Source organism: Heteronotia binoei, chromosome 21 (assembly GCF_032191835.1).
Source record: "Heteronotia binoei isolate CCM8104 ecotype False Entrance Well chromosome 21, APGP_CSIRO_Hbin_v1, whole genome shotgun sequence".
Classification (NCBI taxonomy): domain Eukaryota; kingdom Metazoa; phylum Chordata; class Lepidosauria; order Squamata; family Gekkonidae; genus Heteronotia; species Heteronotia binoei.
Genome location: NC_083243.1, coordinates 174,558,579 through 174,577,126, shown reverse-complemented (window position 1 = coordinate 174,577,126; position 18,548 = coordinate 174,558,579). Strand labels below are relative to the sequence as shown.

At 44.9% G+C, this 18,548-nt stretch overlaps 1 protein-coding gene across 1 annotated transcript in view; it reads left to right on the top strand.

Annotated features, from left to right (window-relative positions):
• Positions 1 to 1,526: 1,526 nt before the first annotated feature.
• SPEG (striated muscle enriched protein kinase) overlaps positions 1,527 to 18,548 on the top strand; it is a 171,270-nt gene continuing 154,248 nt past the window's right edge. Inside the window, exon 1 of the mRNA XM_060261605.1 lies at positions 1,527 to 1,989. Within this exon, the coding sequence (XP_060117588.1) occupies positions 1,569 to 1,989 (421 nt within the window). The 5' untranslated portion in view covers positions 1,527 to 1,568. The remainder of the gene's footprint in view (positions 1,990 to 18,548) is intronic.

Genomic DNA, 18,548 nt, shown 5'->3' with positions numbered 1-18,548 from the left:
CTCTTCCATATGCAGCCTGTTGGGTGACCTCAGGCCGCTCACAGTTCTCTCAGAACTCCTTCAGTTCTCTCAGAACTCCTTCAGCACCACCTACCTCACAGGGTGTCTGTTATGGGAAGAGGACGGGAAGGCCATTGTAAGCCACTCTGAGACTCCTAGTGAAGGGCGGGTTACAAATCCAGTCTCTTCTTCCTCGTCCTTCTCACCGTGAAAAGATTCAGCTGCACATTTCTGCATTATCAACCTCTGTTAAAAGGACAGGGAGTTTTCCTTCAGGGCAGTTGGCAGCCCTGATGTATAACTGACCACCACCATCATCCTCATGAAGCCGGGATCAACAGAGGCCACCCAGAAGTAGGAATGCCAGCCTCCAGGTGGGCTCAGGAATCCTCTGGAATTACACCTCATCTCCAGACTACAGAGATCAGTTCCTCTGGAGAAAATGGATGCTTTGGAGGGGAGATTCCATTGCATTATATGCCACTGAGGTCCCTGTCCTTCCCAGGCTTCATCCTCAAATCTCCAGGAGTTGCCCAACCCAGATTTGACAACCCCTACCCCCCATTCCCCCGCCAACAGCCAGGGTGGACCAGACAACCCTACCCAGAAGCCCTCTGCTGTGGTTTGGCTCTCCCTGCAGGCTTAGCACTTTGGATAATTGTTCCACCCCCCCACCCCCCATGGATGTGACAGCCTCACTTGCAGTCTCTCCACCTCACAGCTACCCAAGCCTGCAGCCTCTTTCTGTTTTTCATCTCAGAGAACACTGGCTATGCTGGGAGCACATCAGTGTGAGCTACAAGCTAAGTTTTCCGGTGCTCCCTGAGCAACTGTGGGGAGTGCAGTCTTTTCCTAGCAGGCATTCCAGGTGTCCCTGATGCCTCTTCTGTGAGAATAGGGAAGGGCGGGCTAGATCTGAGAGGCCCCCTTCCCCGACACGTAATATGGAAAGCACCACTCGCCCCCGTCTGTCTTTGCTAGGCGTGCTAAGCCACCGCAGTCATACGCTTCACTCGACTCAGCTTGGTGAAGGAATGTGACAATCAGGCAGCAGCTGCTATGGTCAGGGCAGGGGGGGAGAACTGCATGGAAGCTGGGGGCGCAGTTATGCCAGGCTTTGGGAAAGGGGGGAACTTTGCAGTTTGATGGGTACTGGGCCCTCCAACGGCTAAGAAGGCTTTCAGGAGCTACAAGTCGGGGGAGCCGAGTGAGCTCAAGGGCTCAGCCATCTGCAAACAGCCTGGCCCCCTTGAAGTGCTGCGATGGGCTGATTGCAACCTGAGACCAGCCTAAAAATAACCCCTGGCCTGGTAGAGAAATGACCTTCTGGGACTTTGTCTGGCTGGGTGGGCAGGCACCTGGAGCAGCGTCAATGCCCCCTGGCAGGTACCCAGCAACTGGGGGTCACACAGAGAGAGGGAGAACATCAAGCAAGGGGAACGGCTGCTGGGGGGCTTTGCTGGGCCCTGTGGCTGGTGGGAGCGCAGAGCCCCGGACGAGGGGCTGCTGTGGGATAGAACTGCAGCCACAGACTCTGTAACAGCTACTGAGTTTTCAGGCCCCCAAGCATGAAGAAATCTCAGGGACTGAACAACCTCAGCCAGGCCACAGAAGAGGCTGGGGGGATGGGCCGGGGCCTGGGGAGAGCCCCCCCAAGCCCTGCCATCCCTCCCAAGAGAGCCAAAGTCACAGCCGAGCAGGGGGACCCTGCCGCCCCGGTCTTCCTGCAACAGCTGAAGGACACAGCTGCCCATGTCGGCCGCAGTATTCTGCTGAGGGTGGTGGTGACTGGCAGCCCCTGCCCGCGTCTGAGCTGGTACAAAGAGAAGGTGCCTGTTGCCCACACTGAGGGCGAGGGGGAAGAGGAGTACGGCAGCTTCTGGATCTGCAACAGCAAAGTGACTGACGCTGGGGTCTACTCTTGTGTAGCCAAGAATGAGCACGGCGAAGCTGTCACCACTGCCACGGTGACCATCACAGACATGGAAGGTAGGGACGATGCGGGTCACGGGGCCAGCTGTGTGCAGTGGTGGGCAATGTGTGTGCATGCCCTTAGAACCTACCTGGGCTTTGCAATAGGAGTCTCAGAACAGCTTATAGTTAAGTTTCCCCAAAGATACTGGGCATGGCTGCTCTTCCCAGATGCGGTCCCCCAGGTCTTCAGATATGCTTGTGTCTAAGAGCCAGGGTTTTTGTTGCGAATTGGTGCCTCTTTCCCAGGTAAAAGGACAGCCCTAGAAATGGTCAAGTAATGGTGAGATACCTCTGACCATGTATTTGCCTCATCAGTGAGTCTGTGATTAAGGGGGTGGAGCTTCCTGGGTTTTCAGGCAGGCTTGTGTCTTGGCACTTCTCCAGTTAGATGTTTTCTGAAGATGTTAGATGTTTTCCTGTCAGATGTTTTCCCCACACAGGGCAGCTCTATGTCACGGATAAAGGCACAGTACAGGCGGAAGAGGCATATTATCTCATAAGCATGTCACGCATGAAAAGTTCATTTTGCTTTCACAGATAGTGTTGCCAAGTCCAATTCAAGAAATATCTGGGGACTTTGGGGGTGGAGCCAGGAGACTTTGGGGGTGCAGCCAGGAGACATTGGGGGTGGAGCCAGGAGCAAGGTTGTGACAAGCACAATTGAACTCCAAAGGGAGTTCTGGCCATGGCATTTCAAGGGACTGAACCTTTTAAATGCCTTCCTTCCATAGGAAATAATGAAGAATAGGGGCACCTTTTGCGGCACAAAGAATTGGACCCCCTGGTCCAATCTTTTTGAAACTTGGAGGGTATTTTGAGGAGAGGCACCAGATGATACGCTGCAAATTTGGGGCCTCTACCTCAAAAAACAGCCCCCCCCAGAGCCCCAGATATTCGCGGATCCATTCTCCATTATTTCCTATGGAAATACATCTCCATAGGGAATAATAAAGTTCCCAGCAGATATTTCCCTCTCCTCCCCCCGCTCCCACCTGGGGATTGGCAACCCTATTCACAGAATTAGTGGGTATCATTCTGGGGAGAGAGGCACTGCAAAATGTGTCAGTCTCAGGGCTTTATTTGCGTCCGTGGCCTCATCTGTGGCTGGGTATGAAGTGCTTCTGATCATGTGCAAAGTGCCACTGAAGGTTCCTGCTCACTTTGGGGGCTCATGAAGCCCCAGCAAGTCATATGATGTGTTGCCACACAGGTAAGGCCTCAGCTGTGGGAGAATCTTGATCTGGCAGCTCTTGGCAGCCCCAGCATCAGTCTTTGGTCAGCCATTGCCTGCTCTCACCTGTCTAGGATTTAGGGTGTAGGTCTTACAAGAGGACAAAACGTCTCTCTGTTTTGAATTTTTTTGGCATTATTGATACTGCACCTACTGGATGTCCTGAGTCATTAGATCCCTAGAAACTGGAAGCAGGAGACTTAATTATGTGGTACTGTATGGAAGAGATGGTACCAAAGGGTATGTCATAGTACCAACACAACACAGGGCAGTCCGGGAGCATCAGACAGAAATATCTCCCCCCGCCTCCTTGCACCCCATGTGAGCTCAGCAATTCTGAGCATCTGAAAGCTGAGTCCTTTCAGGAAATTAAAACGCTTCGCACCCCTCGTACGCCCTGCCGCGTAGGTCATTTTATAGTACGCCATCTGAATCATTCACCTGTCCATCATGTACATGACCAGAGGTTTAGAACAAGGCTTGTTATCTCTGTGCTGGGTATGTGGTAGAAACTGCGGAAAACAAAGGGCCTCTGTGATGTCATCATCGTTGGTCTCACCAGAGTAAAGGGGGAAGTAGTTTTGGTTTAAATGGGCCCACAGCTAAGAGGGAAGTGGAGACACAGTGCAGAGGGTCAGCCTATTAGTCAGGATCATCTGATGGGATGAAGCCAAGACATCCCATTTCTCTGTGTCCCAAGTGCAATTTCTACTCTGGGTCAAACCACACATGATGTTGGAGATTGGTGACAGGAGCGTCAGAGATGGAGCTGGGCCCTTAAAAAGCGGCTGCGGGGGAGGCCATATGGATCAGAACTGTGGTTCTGCAGGAAGGGAGAATTTAAATTTTCTCCTGGCATAATTTCTTCATTTGATGATGCTCCCCTAAGGCTGCTTTAAGTTTTGGCAGGGGAAAAGGACAGGTATATTTAATAAGCCTGTATTGTTTGTTGCTTTCCCTTACTGGAACTTAAATCCCTCTAGGTTGTTTTTCATTCAGGGAAACAGTGGAAGAATTAACCCTTCCCTTACCCTGTGCTGTCCATATACTCTCTACAAGTTTGACAGCCAAAGAGCACATCTGGAGAACTTCGGCTTCATTGAGTAATGTGGCCTTCAGACTGAGGTTGGGGTTGCTGTGTCTAGACTCAGAAAGCATGCTGATAATTTTACATGGGGAACATATTGTCAGGCACAGTTTCCCCATCAGTTTCAATGGCTATAAAAGCCATGTCTGATAAACTTCTGATCTTTGAGGTAGAAGTCAGGGTCTTGACTTGGCAGCTCTGTTTTTTGGGTACCAAGGAGGGTTCTGTGTTGCAGCCTTGGGTGTACCCCCCCACTCCCAGCCCAGGGGAGAATCCTACGTCTGTTTTGAAAGGGGGGGGCGGTGTTCAGGACTGTGTTCCTAGCATGGAACCAAATGGCAGATGTAGGAATGGTCCTGCCTGGCCTCCATTTTCTGATGGAGGCAGAGGTCATTCCATGGATTGATACAAATACTGCTGGACTAGAAAACTCGTTGGTTCAGCGAACTAATTCTAACACAGGTGCTTCTTCTTGGTGGTTGTGTGTGTGGAGAGTCTTTCAGGTCTGCTGCCATGCCATGTGTGAATTCAGTCTCAGCACTCACCTTAGAGCCTGTGAAGGGACTGGGTGGTTCCTGCAGGACTCGCTCCCCTTTGCAGAACGGCCAAGGTTCATAAATACCATTCACCTGTCCATCGTGTACATGGACTTAACATGACCAGAGGTTTAGAACAAGGCTTGTTATCTCTGTGCTGGGTATGTGGTAGAAACTGCAGAAAACGAAGGGCCTCTGTGATGTCGTCATCGTTGATCCCACCAGAGTAAAGGGGGGAAGTAGTTTTGGTTTAAATGGGCCCACAGCTAAGAGGGAAGTGGAGACACAGTGCAGTGCACAAGATTATGCATGGGATGGAGAAAGTAGAGAAAAGAAGTCCTTTTCTCCCTTTCTCACAATACAAGAACTCGTGGGCATTCGATGAAATTGCTGAGCAGTAGGGTTAGAACGGATAAAGGGACGTGGTGGCGGCTACAAGCATAGCCAGCTTCAAGAGGGCTAAATTGTTTGAGACAGATATATGACTGTACCACTGTCCCTACTCTGATCCCTTACCCTCCCACCCCCACCATGAGGACCAAGTGTCTGGGATAAGGTCAGGGCACACTTCCCAGGGACTGCTTAGTAGGTATCAGTGCACAAGGGAAAGCTCTGCCTCATTGTAAAGGATCAAAAGCAGCCAAGAAACATCTAAGATGTAGTGTTTGTTCCCAGAGAGAATGTATACAGTTACCAGCCAATCAGGAGGCCAGTCAGTGTCCTGAGTTATATAAGGCTGATTGGTGGCATAGGCATAAGAAGCTATGGGTGAAGAAGATATTGGATTTATATCCCGCCCTATACTCTGAATCTCAGAGCGGACACAATCTCCTTTACCTCCCCCCCCCCCATAACAAACACCCTGTGAGGAGGGTGGAGCTGAGAGAGCTCTCACAGAAGCTGCCTCCTTTCAAGGACAACTCTGCAAGAGCTATGGCTGACCCAAGGCCATTCCAGCAGCTGCAAGTGGGAGTGGGGAATCAAACCCCGTTCTCCCAGATAAGAATCCATGCGCATAACCACTACACCAAACTGGGTACACAAGGGTCTGGATTCAAATCATGTACAACTCCATGTGGCTAAGGAAAATAGGGCAGTACCTAGAAAAAATGGGGTGGAGACATAGCTTTGGATAGGTAGAACATACTTTGCATGCATGGCCAGTTCCTGGCAAGGCTGATTTTTGTCTCAGCAGTTGAGTGTTTGGATGTCACCTGGACCATCACTGCCAATCAAAGTTGTCAGTGCTGGGATAATTGTTTGTCTCAGTGTGTGATACTTTCATATGTTTAAATTTTCAAGATGTGGGGGGAGGGTTCCTTCCTTCCTTCCTTCCTTCCTTCCTTCCTTCCTTCCTTCCTTCCTTCCTTCCTTCCTTCCTTCCTTCCTTCCTTCCTTCCTTCCTTCCTTCCTTCCTTCCTTCCTTCCTTCCTTCCTTCCTTCCTTCCTTCCTGTGACAGCTGAGTAGGAAAAGCTTTGTGCCTTTGGCTGAAGGTTATGATTCTATGGATACTAACTCTTCATAAATACAGGACAATCTGAGTCACTTGGCTGAGACAATCCCTTTCCTGTGGTAAAGGAATGGTTCTTCTAACACCAGACATCCATACAGTGACCTGATAGGCACAATCTGTCCCCCACCCCACTCAGTTTGGGCCTTGAAGCACAAACGCCTCTTTGTGGTGTTTCCATGTTATGCATTCCGTAATGTGAATGGTGAAGAAGGGTACAGACCCTTTTAACCTTTTCCACCATCACTTGGATAAACATGTGAATCCACCCATGAAGCTTCTGCTGTTCTGGTCCCAAAGGTCTACAAAAGCCACTGGAATACAACGTGAATAAATTCTACCAATTCTTCAATAACACATCAATAATATCCATGTGATATAATCACCAGTGATAGAACTAACCAAAAATGTAAATGATTCTTGCACACGTCAAAAATAGCAATAATACAAAAGCTCTCTAGACAAGGACTGTCCACCTATGTAACTAATAGTGTTAACGTCCAAGGTATAAGATTATTGGCTGCTATGAATTTCAGAGTAGGAAAGTGCTTAACAATCATGTGAGAATAAGGTAAGCACAAGGAATTAACATTATGGGGCTATTTAAAGAAAAAAGCCTATTTCCTTCTACCCAGGGCTTTTTTTGAGCAGGAACGCACAGGAACACAGTTCCAGCTGGCTTGTTGTCAGGGGGCATGGCCTACTATGCGAATGATTCCTGCTGGGCTTTTTCTACAAAAAAAGCCCTGTGTGAAACAATGGTGACATCAGGGGGTGTGACCTAATATAAAGATATATTCCTGCTGGGCTTTTCCCACAAAAAAAGCTCTGCTTCCACCTTATTCTTCTTTAATATTTGTCAGTTGAAGTTAGGGTTGCCAAGTCTGCATTGGAAAATACCTGGAGACTTTGGGGGTGGAGCTGGGAGAGGGCGGGGTTTGGGGAGGGGAGGGGCCTCAGTGTGGTACAATGCCATGGAGTCCACCCTTCAAAGCAGCCATTTTCTCCAGGCCCCATTTGGAGGCTGGCAATCCTAACTGAAGTGCAGTGTGCAAACGAAGTAGACAGTTTTGTTGGGACTAGCTAAAGAGAGACCAGGTGTTACAGCTCAGAGTTGAAGCAGGCTTTCCAGTTATCAGTGGAGGCTGGAATTGCCAAGGTTTTTAGTCTCCTGCTTTCAGGCATGAAAAATCTCCCTCGGCCTCTGTTTGCCATTTTATTATTTTTATCAATATATACCTAAGGGCTGTCAAGTCCACAACTGACTAACGGTGACTCCAACAAGAAGGCAAGTGAGATGCAGAAGTGATTTGCCACTGCCTCCTTTTGCAGAGTCTTCTTTGGTGGTCCTGGAGAAACCAAGGTCTTTAGCTTGGAGAAACGTCGACTGCGGGGTGACATGATAGAGATTTACAAGATAATGCATGGGATGGAGAAAGTAGAGAAAGAAGTACTTTTCTCCCTTTCTCACAATACAAGAACTCGTGGGCATTCGATGAAATTGCTGAGCAGACAGGTTAAAACGGATAAAAGGAAGTACTTCTTCACCCAAAGGGTGATTAACATGTGGAATTCACTGCCACAGGCAGTGGTGGTGGCCACAAGCATAGCCACCTTCAAGAGGGGTTTAGATAAAAATATGGAGCACAGGTCCATCAGTGGCTATTAGCCACAGTGTGTGTATATATAATTTTTTTGGCCGCTGTGTGACACAGAGTGTTGGACTGGATGGGCCGTTGGCCTGATCCAACATGGCTTCTCTTATGTTCTTATGGTTTCTCATCCAAAAATTGACTTTGCTTAGCTTCTGATATCTTATGAGATTGGGTTGCACTGTGCTGCTTTCCCTCCCATTTTTATCAATACTTCTTTATTATTTTCAATGAATTGACAGTTCTGTAATACTAGGGCTGTCATTCTACATTTGTCCAGATCACAATTCCATTATCAGAATCCTCATGATACTAGCACATTAAATGCAAAATGTGATTGTGCTGTGATTTATTTACAAGGCATTCCACAGATCAGATCCGTTCCAGCCATTCTAACTTGCTGAGCAGTCTTGCAAAGTTAACAGAGTTCAGTATATAGTTGTGCATGATGCAGTTCAGTTGTTACGGCCAGAGGCAGTTATGTGGAGAGATGTGGACTACTTCCTCAGGGCCTGACTTTCAACCATCTTGGCTTACTACATCTTAAAGGATTTACATAGCTGAGTCCAGGGATTAATGCTTCCTTCAAGGATAGCATGACAGGGTAGGTGTGAGAACTTCCTGAAAAAGCCATTTCTGGATCCTAATTAATAACTATTGTATGGTTGAGCATAACAACATAAGAAGACCCTGCTGGATCAGACCGGTGGTCCATCTATTCCAGCATCCTGGTTCATGTGGCAGCCAACCAATTGCCTTTCCTTGCTATTGTCTTCCAGCAATGGCATTCAGAAGTTCACTGTCTCTGGATATGGAGCCTCCCTTCAGACACCATGGCTAATAACTATTTATTGACCTCTCCTCCATGAATCTGTCTCACCAACTTTTAAAGCAATCTATACCTGTGGCAATCATTACCTCTCCTGGCAATAAATTCCATAATTGAATTACTCATTGAGTAATTAAGTATTCCCTTTTGCCTGTCCTGTACCTATTTCCCAACAATTTCATTGGGTGCCTATGAGTTCTTTTATCATGGGAGCGAGAGAAAAAGCTCCAGTTACCCAATTTCTCCACCTCATACATATTTTTCTAAACGTCTATGTCTCCTCTTATCTGTCTTTTTTTTCCCCTATACTGAAAGGTCCCAGACTCTTCAGCCTTTTTTCATAGAAAAGTTGCTCCAATCCCCTGATCACCTCAATTCTCCTCTTCTGTACTTTTTTTCCAGTTCTGCAATGTCCTTTTTGAGATTCAACAACCAGGACTGCACACAGTATTCCAAACGAGGCTGTATCATAGCTTTATGCAAGGGTATTATATTTTTTTATTTTATTTTATTTATTTTATTCAATTTATAACCTGCCCTCCCCGCGAAAGCAGGCTCAGGCCGGCTTACACATCTATGTACATATATGGAACATAAAACCACATTTAAAATACAAAAAGGTACAAAAACATAAAAGCATAAAACTGTTTTGGGTGCTGTAATGATCTTTAAATTATAATACTGAACTGTTTTATGTTCAGTGCTTTTTTAAAAATAATTTCCACCATGAACTTTTTCACCACTGCAGCACATTGAGTTGACACTTTCACTGAGCCCTCCATTAGCTCTTTTTCTCTCAGTCTCAGCAGGTTCAGGCTCTATTAGCATATTGTCAGGTTATGCAGGATGGTTAGTGTAGTTAGGTGCTGGGTTCCCAAGTAAAAGAACCACTCAGTTCTCTTCAGATCCAAACAAATTGTATTTTAATATTCAACACTGACTTGACACAAACTGTAGAAAAATTCAGAGCCGGGTACAGGAGAACTGTCTTTGTTCTTGTTCTGTTTCCATTCCAATTTAGTCTTCTGAAGCCATTTCTGCCAGTGTTTGGATGGGATGTATGTGTGGGAATCTCCTCTACAGAGGACTTCAGTGTAGCAGCTCCTTCCTGGACTTTGCCTTGAGCGTTGCTGTTATCAGTCTGCTGGAGCCTAGTTCTCTCCACAGCTATTCAGCCCTCCCTAGTTTACAACTCTCTCAGTTCTCAAGCATCTTCCACCTCCTGAGGGAATTCTCTGTTGCAGGTAATGACTTTAGCTCTATCCCTGTTTCCTGAAGTCTTTCAGAACTTTTCTTCTGCTTTTAGCTGACTGAACTAGGTAATGTATTGAAGGAACTGAAAAGTCTAACTTTTGATTGGCTCCTATCAAAGTTTGCTGAAGAGGCCTGTAGGATTGCTACATTCTCCCTGCTGCCTGGTTGGTCCTCTCTAACTAGGCTAAGGGACCAATACAACAGTGTTATTTTCCCTTCTTCCCTAATTGGATAGCTTTACAAACTCCAAACTTGAATTATTATTTAGTTTTCTAATAGAGAGCCAGTTTGGTGTAGTGTGTGGACTCTTATCTGGGAGAACCGGGTTTGATTCCCCACTCCTCCACTGGCACCTGCTAGCATGGCCTTGGGTCAGCCATAGCTCTTGGCAGAGGTTGTCCTTGAAAGGGCAGCTGCTGGGAGAGCCCTCTCCAGCCCCACCCACCTCACAGGGTGTCTGTTGTGGGGGAGGAAGGGAAAGGAGATTGTGAGCCGCTCTGAGACTCTTTGGAGTGGAGGGCGGGATATAAATCCAATATCTTCATCTACCTCACAGGGTGTCTGTTGTGGGGGAGCAAGATAAAGGAGATTGTGAGCCGCTCTGAGACTCTTCGGAGTGGAGGGCGGGATATAAATCCAATATCATCATCATATCATCATCATACATATACAGACCTTAAATTCATTCTGATACATATACTTTTCTATTTATATAATATATATATGTGTATATATATATATATATATGTGTGTGTGTGTGTGTGTATATATATATATATATATATATATATATATACAATTATATATATTATATATATGCAAATATATACTTTTAAAAATTTCTTCACACATATACTTAAAGGTGAATTTTTTTTTTGTTCTGATATGCATCACCTTACACTTACCAATACTGAAGTTAATTTGCTACATGGTTGCCCACTCACCCAATGTAGAGAGAGCCTCCTGTAGTTTTTCATCATTCTCCTTGTTTTCATCATCCTGGATAATTTTGTGTCATCTGCAGACTTGGTCAGTACACCACTCACCCCCAGTTCCAGATCATTTATACCATCTATTGCCCTCCTCCACAAAACTACAATGAGCCGAAAAACTGTTTTCACCTGAAATATGTGCCTGCCTGTGTATATTTTTTTTAGTTATGTTTTTATCCATATATTATTATTGTTGTATTTTAACTGTTTTACCATGACTGTGATCCAGTCTGAGCCCGTATGGGAAAGGGCAGAATATAAATTGACCAAACAAACAAACAAACTAAATAGCATCAGCCCATATACTGATCTGTGTGGGTTCCCACTGCTTACTTCCCTCCATTGCAAGAACTCTTTATTTATTCCTCCACTTTGCTTCCTGTCATTTAAAAAAGTCATTCTCCTCTCCTCCATATTCTCATCATAACAGGTAGGCTAGGCTGAGTGTGTGTGACTGGCCTGAGGTCACCCAGAAAGCTTCCATGGCACAGTGTGGCTTGAAACCTGGCTCTCCCAGATTATAGTTCAACACAATAACCCGTACACCACACCAGCATCATAGGGGAGTTTCTTCCTCTAATGTTTTCCAGCTTACTTGACTATGTACTGTCTTTCATATACAGAGCACCCCACCCCCATATGTCCTTCTGTTCTCGTCCTGTCTATAAAGTGAGAGCCAGTTTGGTGTAGTGGTTAAATGCGCGGACTCTTATCTGGGAGAACCGGGTTTAATTCCCCACTCCTCCACTTGCACCTGTTGAGATGGCCTTGGGTCAGCCATAGTTCATAGAAGCTGTCCTTGAAAGGCCAGCTGCTGTAAAAGCACTCTCAGCCCCACCTACCTCACAGGGTGTTTGCTGGGGGGGGGCGGGCGGTGGGGAAGGTAGAGGAGATCGTGACCGCTCTGAGACTCTGAGATTCAGAGTATAGGGCGGGATATAAATCCAAAATCTTCTTCTTCTTTATATCCAAGTATAACAGTGTCTCATTGATTTTTGAAGTTCCACCAGGTTTCTTAAACGTCCACTATATCTACATTGTCATTTGGCACCAAACACTCTAGCTCCTCTATCTTGGCTTGGAGGCTTCTAGCATTGGCATGCAGGCATTTATACCTCAATTCTCTTTCAGAGCATCCTTGCCTCCCTTGAGCCTATGGTTTCTTCACAAGGCACTCCTTTACTGCTCTTCTTCCCCAAGGCTTTACTATACTACACATCCCTTTGGAATTCAGAGCAAGAGGTTCTCCATGTAGATAGATCCAGGTGGGCAGCCGTGTTGGTCTGAAGCAATAAAACAAAGTAGGAGTCTAGCAGCACCTTCAAATCTCCCACTGTCAAAAGGGGAGGGACCGTGGCTCAGTGGTAGAGCATCTGCTTGGGAAGCAGAAGGTCCCAAGTTCAATCCCTGGCATCTCCAAAAAAGGGTCCAGGCAAGTAGGCGTGAAAATCCTCAGCTTGAGACCCTGGAGAGCAGGGGAGGGATGGTGGCTCAGTGGTAGAGCATCTGCTTGGGAAGCAGAAGGTCCCAGGTTCTATCCCCAGCATCTCCAAAAAAGGGTCCAGGCAAATAGGTGTGAAAAACCTCAGCTTGAGACCCTGGAGAGCCGCTGCCAGTCTGAGAAGACAATACTGACTTTGATGGACCGAGGGTCTCATTCAGTATAAGGCAGCTTCATATGTTCAAGACCAACAACGTTTTATTCAGAATGGAGGTTTTTGTATGCATGCATTTGTCTGATGAAGTATGCATGCATATGAAAGCTCCTACTTTGTTTTAAGAGGTTCTCCAGTTCCTCTCAGCTTGTCCCTAGAAGTTAGTTCTGCCACTTTTTTGATATTAAGTGGCAGCAGCCTGGTTCTAGTGAAGCCCGTCCCTTTTGTACAGGTTCAGTTGTCTCAGAAAGTTTCCCAGTGCCTATGTAAACCCTTCCTGCCATCTCAACGATTGAATGAGACCCCTAATCTCTGCCTGCCTGGCTGGCCCAGCACATGGATGAGGTAGAAATTCTGAGAAAGCTACCTGAGACATCCTGGCCTTTAGCCAGCTGCCTACTAACCTAAATTTATTCTCCAGAATCACACAACTGAATTTACCAATGTCAGTGGTGCTAACATGCATCATGATTGCTGATTCTTCTCTGACACAAACTATGCACCTATCTAGACAGCCTATGATGTCTGCAGGCAAATCACCATGCAGTCAAAACGCTTGTCACAGACCCCATTTTCTATATTTCTAATGGTCTAATCTCCCACTGTCAAAAGTCTACCTGCCCCCACCCTCAAAGGGTATCCGTAGTATAAGAGGAGATCTGTTAATTGTGGAAGGAAGAGGGTACCTTCTAAGGGATTATTTTAAACTTTTCCAGCCATCCAGCGTCAAGACCCTCACTCTCCACAAGAGGAGCTATCAGCACCAATCCTTAAGGGTCTTATCCATGTACTTCTCTGGCTCTCAGAAGCTCCAGGTCAGCAATCCTAGCCCCAAGGGAACTAACCTGTCCTCTGAAAGCCAAGAGCTCCGCACATTGATAAATTCAATTCAGTTTTAATATGGTCAATAACCAGCACAAATAATAATAAAAAAAATGGTTAACAGAAGTTAAAATCACTAAAACATTATTCAAGTGTCACTTAAAATGGCAATATAAACCATTTAAAAGAAAAACATTTTTAATCCTTCAGGATTATTTTCTTTGTGAATTTTACAAGCAGCTAAAAAGAACCTTGCACATGAACCTGTAACCTGCGGGTTGACACCCGTGGGAAACTTCTTGGTAAGCTCAGAATCAGAAAAACCAGAAAGACCCAGGAGTCTACAAAGGGGGGGGGGATAATAAACTTAACACATAGCTCCCAGTAAAATCAACAAGAGAGCAGAACATGTACAATAGTTTCAACAGTTCCAGCACCACAAGGGCAGTCCCTCTCAGGCATGGGGATCTTTCTGTATCTCCCCTCCAACACCATAGAAGAAGAAGACGACATTGGATTTATATCCCGCCCTCCACTCCGAAGAGTCTCAGAGCAGCTCACAATCTCCTTTACCTTCCTCCCCCACAACAGACACCCTGTGAGGTAGATGAAGATATTGGATTTATATCCCGCCCTCCACTCTAAAGAGTCTCAGAGCGGCTCACAATCTCCTTTACCTTCTCCCCCCCACAACAGACACCCTGTGAGGTAGATGAAGATATTGGATTTATATCCCGCCCTCCACTCCGAAGAGTCTCAGAGCGGCTCAATCTCCTTTACCTTCCTCCCCCACAACAGACACCCTGTGAGGTGGATGGGGCTGGAGAGGGTTCTCACAGCAGCTGCCCTTTCAAGGACAACCTTGGCCAGAGCTATAGCTCACCCAAGGCCATTTCAGCAGGTGCAAGTGGAGGAGTAGGGAATCAAACCCGCACACTTAACCACTACACCAAACTGGCTCTCCAGGGGAGTACACGCCATCTAGTTAGGGAGAATGCTCTGCAATGAGCAGAAGACTCCAAAAATGAGAGGTACGCTGCTGGTACTGCAATATATCATGAGTCATCCAGTGCCACAAAATTTGGCTCTCCACTAAGGTCTCACTGCAGTTTGATGTCAAGCACCCTCTGTTTGATGATGGCTTTGCCTGATCTAGTCCTAAATCTAGGAGAGACTTTAGGGAAAAAACCTAAGGTCATCAGCTTGTGATGAACCACAGTTAACCAAGATCGAAAATAATCCTGAAGGATTAAAGATGATAATCCTTGGGGGCAATAATGTAATTTGAGCCAAAAACTAATAGCAGCAAGGCTTACCTTTGCCTCTATTTGGATCAAGTCAGAGTCCAAACACAAACTTGTGCTGGATACACATCTAGGTGTCAAGTCTCCAGCAGTTCAGCTATCAACACGACAATTTTAGTAAACAGACTTTATTGAAATACTGACTTCCATAGGGCAAGATGGTTCTTGCAAAAACTGACTATGGTAGGCTCTTGCCCTATACTTATTGTCACGTTCTCAGGGTGCAGGCAGGCAGGAGTCTAAAGCCAGTCCAAGACCAAAGTCCAGGAAGTCAAACAGGAGTCAAGTCACCAATGCAGAATCACAAACCGGAATCAGAAGTCAATGTCCAAAAGCCAAAAGGTCAGCGTGCCAAGGAAATCAAGCAGGTCAGGATCAGGAAAGAGCGTGGCTGCAAGCCAGAGAATAGACTTGCTGCTTCCACAAGGTTACCAGGTCCTGGGTGGGAGCTATATAGAAGTCTCAATCAGCCTGCTCCCTGGGTGGCAGTGACTCTGCTAGAACTCAGGGCTGAGAGATCTGAAGCATCGGCGTGTCTCATGTCTTTGCTCTGAAAGTTCTTTCTGGAGCCTGCTTCGAACTCTTGAGATGGGAGGAGGAGAGCTTGGAGGAGATTGATCATCAACAGCTGACACTGGTGCCTGGAGAGTGATTGATGGGCCAGCTGCTGTTTGTTCAGCTGAAGAACTGGCTGGCAACTCTTCCAGGTCTGTTAACCCTTCCAGCTCCTCCTCGTCAGGGCTCATGACACTTATAGTCTTTATCTTGACCATTATGTATTTGAATACAATGGCACCAAGCAAGCAAGCTTTCCCTCCCACCAGAGAGCAGTTCTCACACTTCCTTCTGCAGGTGCACACATAATCATCAGAAGACAGGCCCCTGACCTTGACTGTCTGGGATCAGGCAGAAATATGCTTTTGTGGGTTACCACAGAGATAGCATTGTATTAGCAGTAAGGTAACTACAGGTCATAGCATAGAACTACATTCATGGCAAGAGGCACTCTTGACCCTTGGGAGACGTAGAACCCCCCTTATAAACTTTGGTTGGACTCTTTCCAAAGGGACGAAGCAAGAGGATGGTGGATCTAATATTGTTTTGTATTTGCAAGCAGTTTTTAACATAGAGAAACATTAAAACAAGTGATCTTCTGCCAAAGGTTCAATGGCCAAAGCAAAGAGGAGAGGTGAAAGAGGACATCCTTGCCGAGCTCCCCTAGTAGGGTGAAAGAACGATGAATTGTAACCATTCACTCTTACTGTGGATTTAGGTTCAGCATAAATTGTGCTAAGAGTACGTAAGAAATTTGGGCCCAAACCCATTTTCTGCAACAGAATCAACAGGTAAGGGACCTCAAGAGAATCAAAGGCCTTTTGAAAGTCAATCCCTAGAATCAGTGCGTCCATATGCCGAATTTTACTGTGATTGATAATATTTATAGTGCGTCGTATATTATCTGTAAGCTGCCTACCAGGCATAAAGCCTGTCTGATCTGAAAATATATATTCTGTAATTATGCTTTTAAGTCTATTGGCAAGAATAGATATAAAAATTTTTGCATCATTGTTGAGTAACACAATTGGCCGATAGGAAGCTTGATCGGTCAAGTCCTTGCCTTGTTTAGGAATGACCACTATTGATGATTCCTTCCATGAAGCAGGTAAAATACCAGATTGGAGAACATAATTACAAATTAGCAAAAGAGGTTCTAACAGATCAGTACTAAACGTTTTATAAAACTCAACTGGTAGACCGTCGGTGCCTGGTGACTTATTATTTTGCAAATTTTTAATAGTGTTTTGAAGTTCTTTGATCGAGATAGGTGCCTCCTATAAATCCCTGTGATCTGAGGAGATAAATTTGGCATGTTCGTTAAGGACAAATAAGTTGTAATGTCTGTCAAATCTGGGTTGGTAGAATGATATAATTTGTCATAAAAGGCTGCAAATGAGGAACTAATTTCCTTGGAAGAAAACTGAAGAGCTCCATCAAATCTCTTGATTGAATGAACCATACTCGAGCATTTCCTATCTTTAACCCGCCAGGCAAGTATCTTAATGTTTTTTCCCGAATTTTGCCAGTGATGCTGTTTTAAAAATAGTAGATTTTTTTTTAATCTGAGATGTTTCAAGGGCATCTAAAATATCGCGTTCAGCTAGTAATTTGGAATAGATTTTTTTGCTCCCTGAACGTTTATGAAATTGCTCAAGAGCTGTAATTCTGGCAAGTGTTTCTTTATGTATCTTATCCTTTGCTTTGCGATAAAATTATGTCTGTGAAATAATGTTACCCCAAATTACAGCTTTCATAGTGTCCCAAACCACTGTAGGAGAAATATTATGAGAGTTATTTTCTTTTTTAAAATCTTTTATCGCTAGAAATATATTGTGCCTTATTAAACCATTCATTAAAATTGTGGAATCCATTCTCCAGGATTTATGTGTGTTTGAAGTCGGGAAAAATAACAAACAACAGTTAAGCCAGGCATGATCTGTCAAGTAACGGGGTCCAATATTGACTGAGTTTAAATTAGATAGAGTGGAATCTCAAACTAGAATATAGTCGATTCTTGTGAAAGTATTATGCCTACTGGAAAAATAGGTATAATCCCGAATTGTTGGGTGAAGTTCTCTCCACATATCATGAAGATGATATTTTTCAAAGAGCTTAGCTAGATTAGTTTCTGATGGCACAGAGTGGGAGTTTCTAAGATTGTTGTAAATCTATCCAGTTTCCCATTTGCAACAAAATTAAAGTCAATTCCAATTATCAGTTATCAGTTCCAATTATTCCAATTCAAGTCAATTCCAATTACCGTCTTAAAAGGCTTGCAATTGCCTAAAGACATCATCTAAGAAAAGGATCTGGTTTTGATTTGGAGCATATATTTATGCGAAAGTATATTTCTTACTTTCAGTGGTCCCTGTAAGGAATAAATATCGGCCCCATGAGTCAATAATAGAAGCTTCTTCTACAAAGTTAATTTCTTTAGCAAACAAAATTGCGACACCCCTCACCATGGAAGAGAGGAGTTTGAAATTGTAAAGGGTATAATGGAGTAACGAAATGTAACTTTTTCAGGAATTAAGATTGGAGAAAAGGAACGCAAATCAGCCTTTATACAGATGACCTTACACTGTGTATTACTGATCCCCTTCATTCTGATCCCAGTGATTTATAGGATCCTTTATAAATTTGGAGCTTTGTATTAATTTACTAAAATCAAAAATTTATCCAATCTCCTTATCTTTTCCCCTCTAAATTTTTATTTTTTTTCTCATGCACTTCCAATCTTTATCCCAGATTCTTACTTTACAAAATGGCAGCATATTCTCTCTTCCTTTATATGGTCTTACAAAAAACCTCATTAATTTTCGAACATTGCATAGACCTTTCAATATGGGTGGTCTTGATCTTCCCCTTCTTAAGGTTTACCACCAAGCCTCCATCTGTGTTAATTTGGTACACATCTTGCATTCTGATTCTCTAGTGAACTGAATGTTAATTGAACAATCCTTGATTGCCCCTATGCACCTAAAAGAATTTTTTTTAATTCCTCCAACTTGTTGCCCAAAATCATTCTGAAATAACATTTTTTTTACGGACTTTACTTCAACCATGGGATTGTAAGAAAATGATCTTGGCTCCTAATATCTCTCAATTTTCAGTGTTCATCAACTAACCTTGGTTCTTGCCTG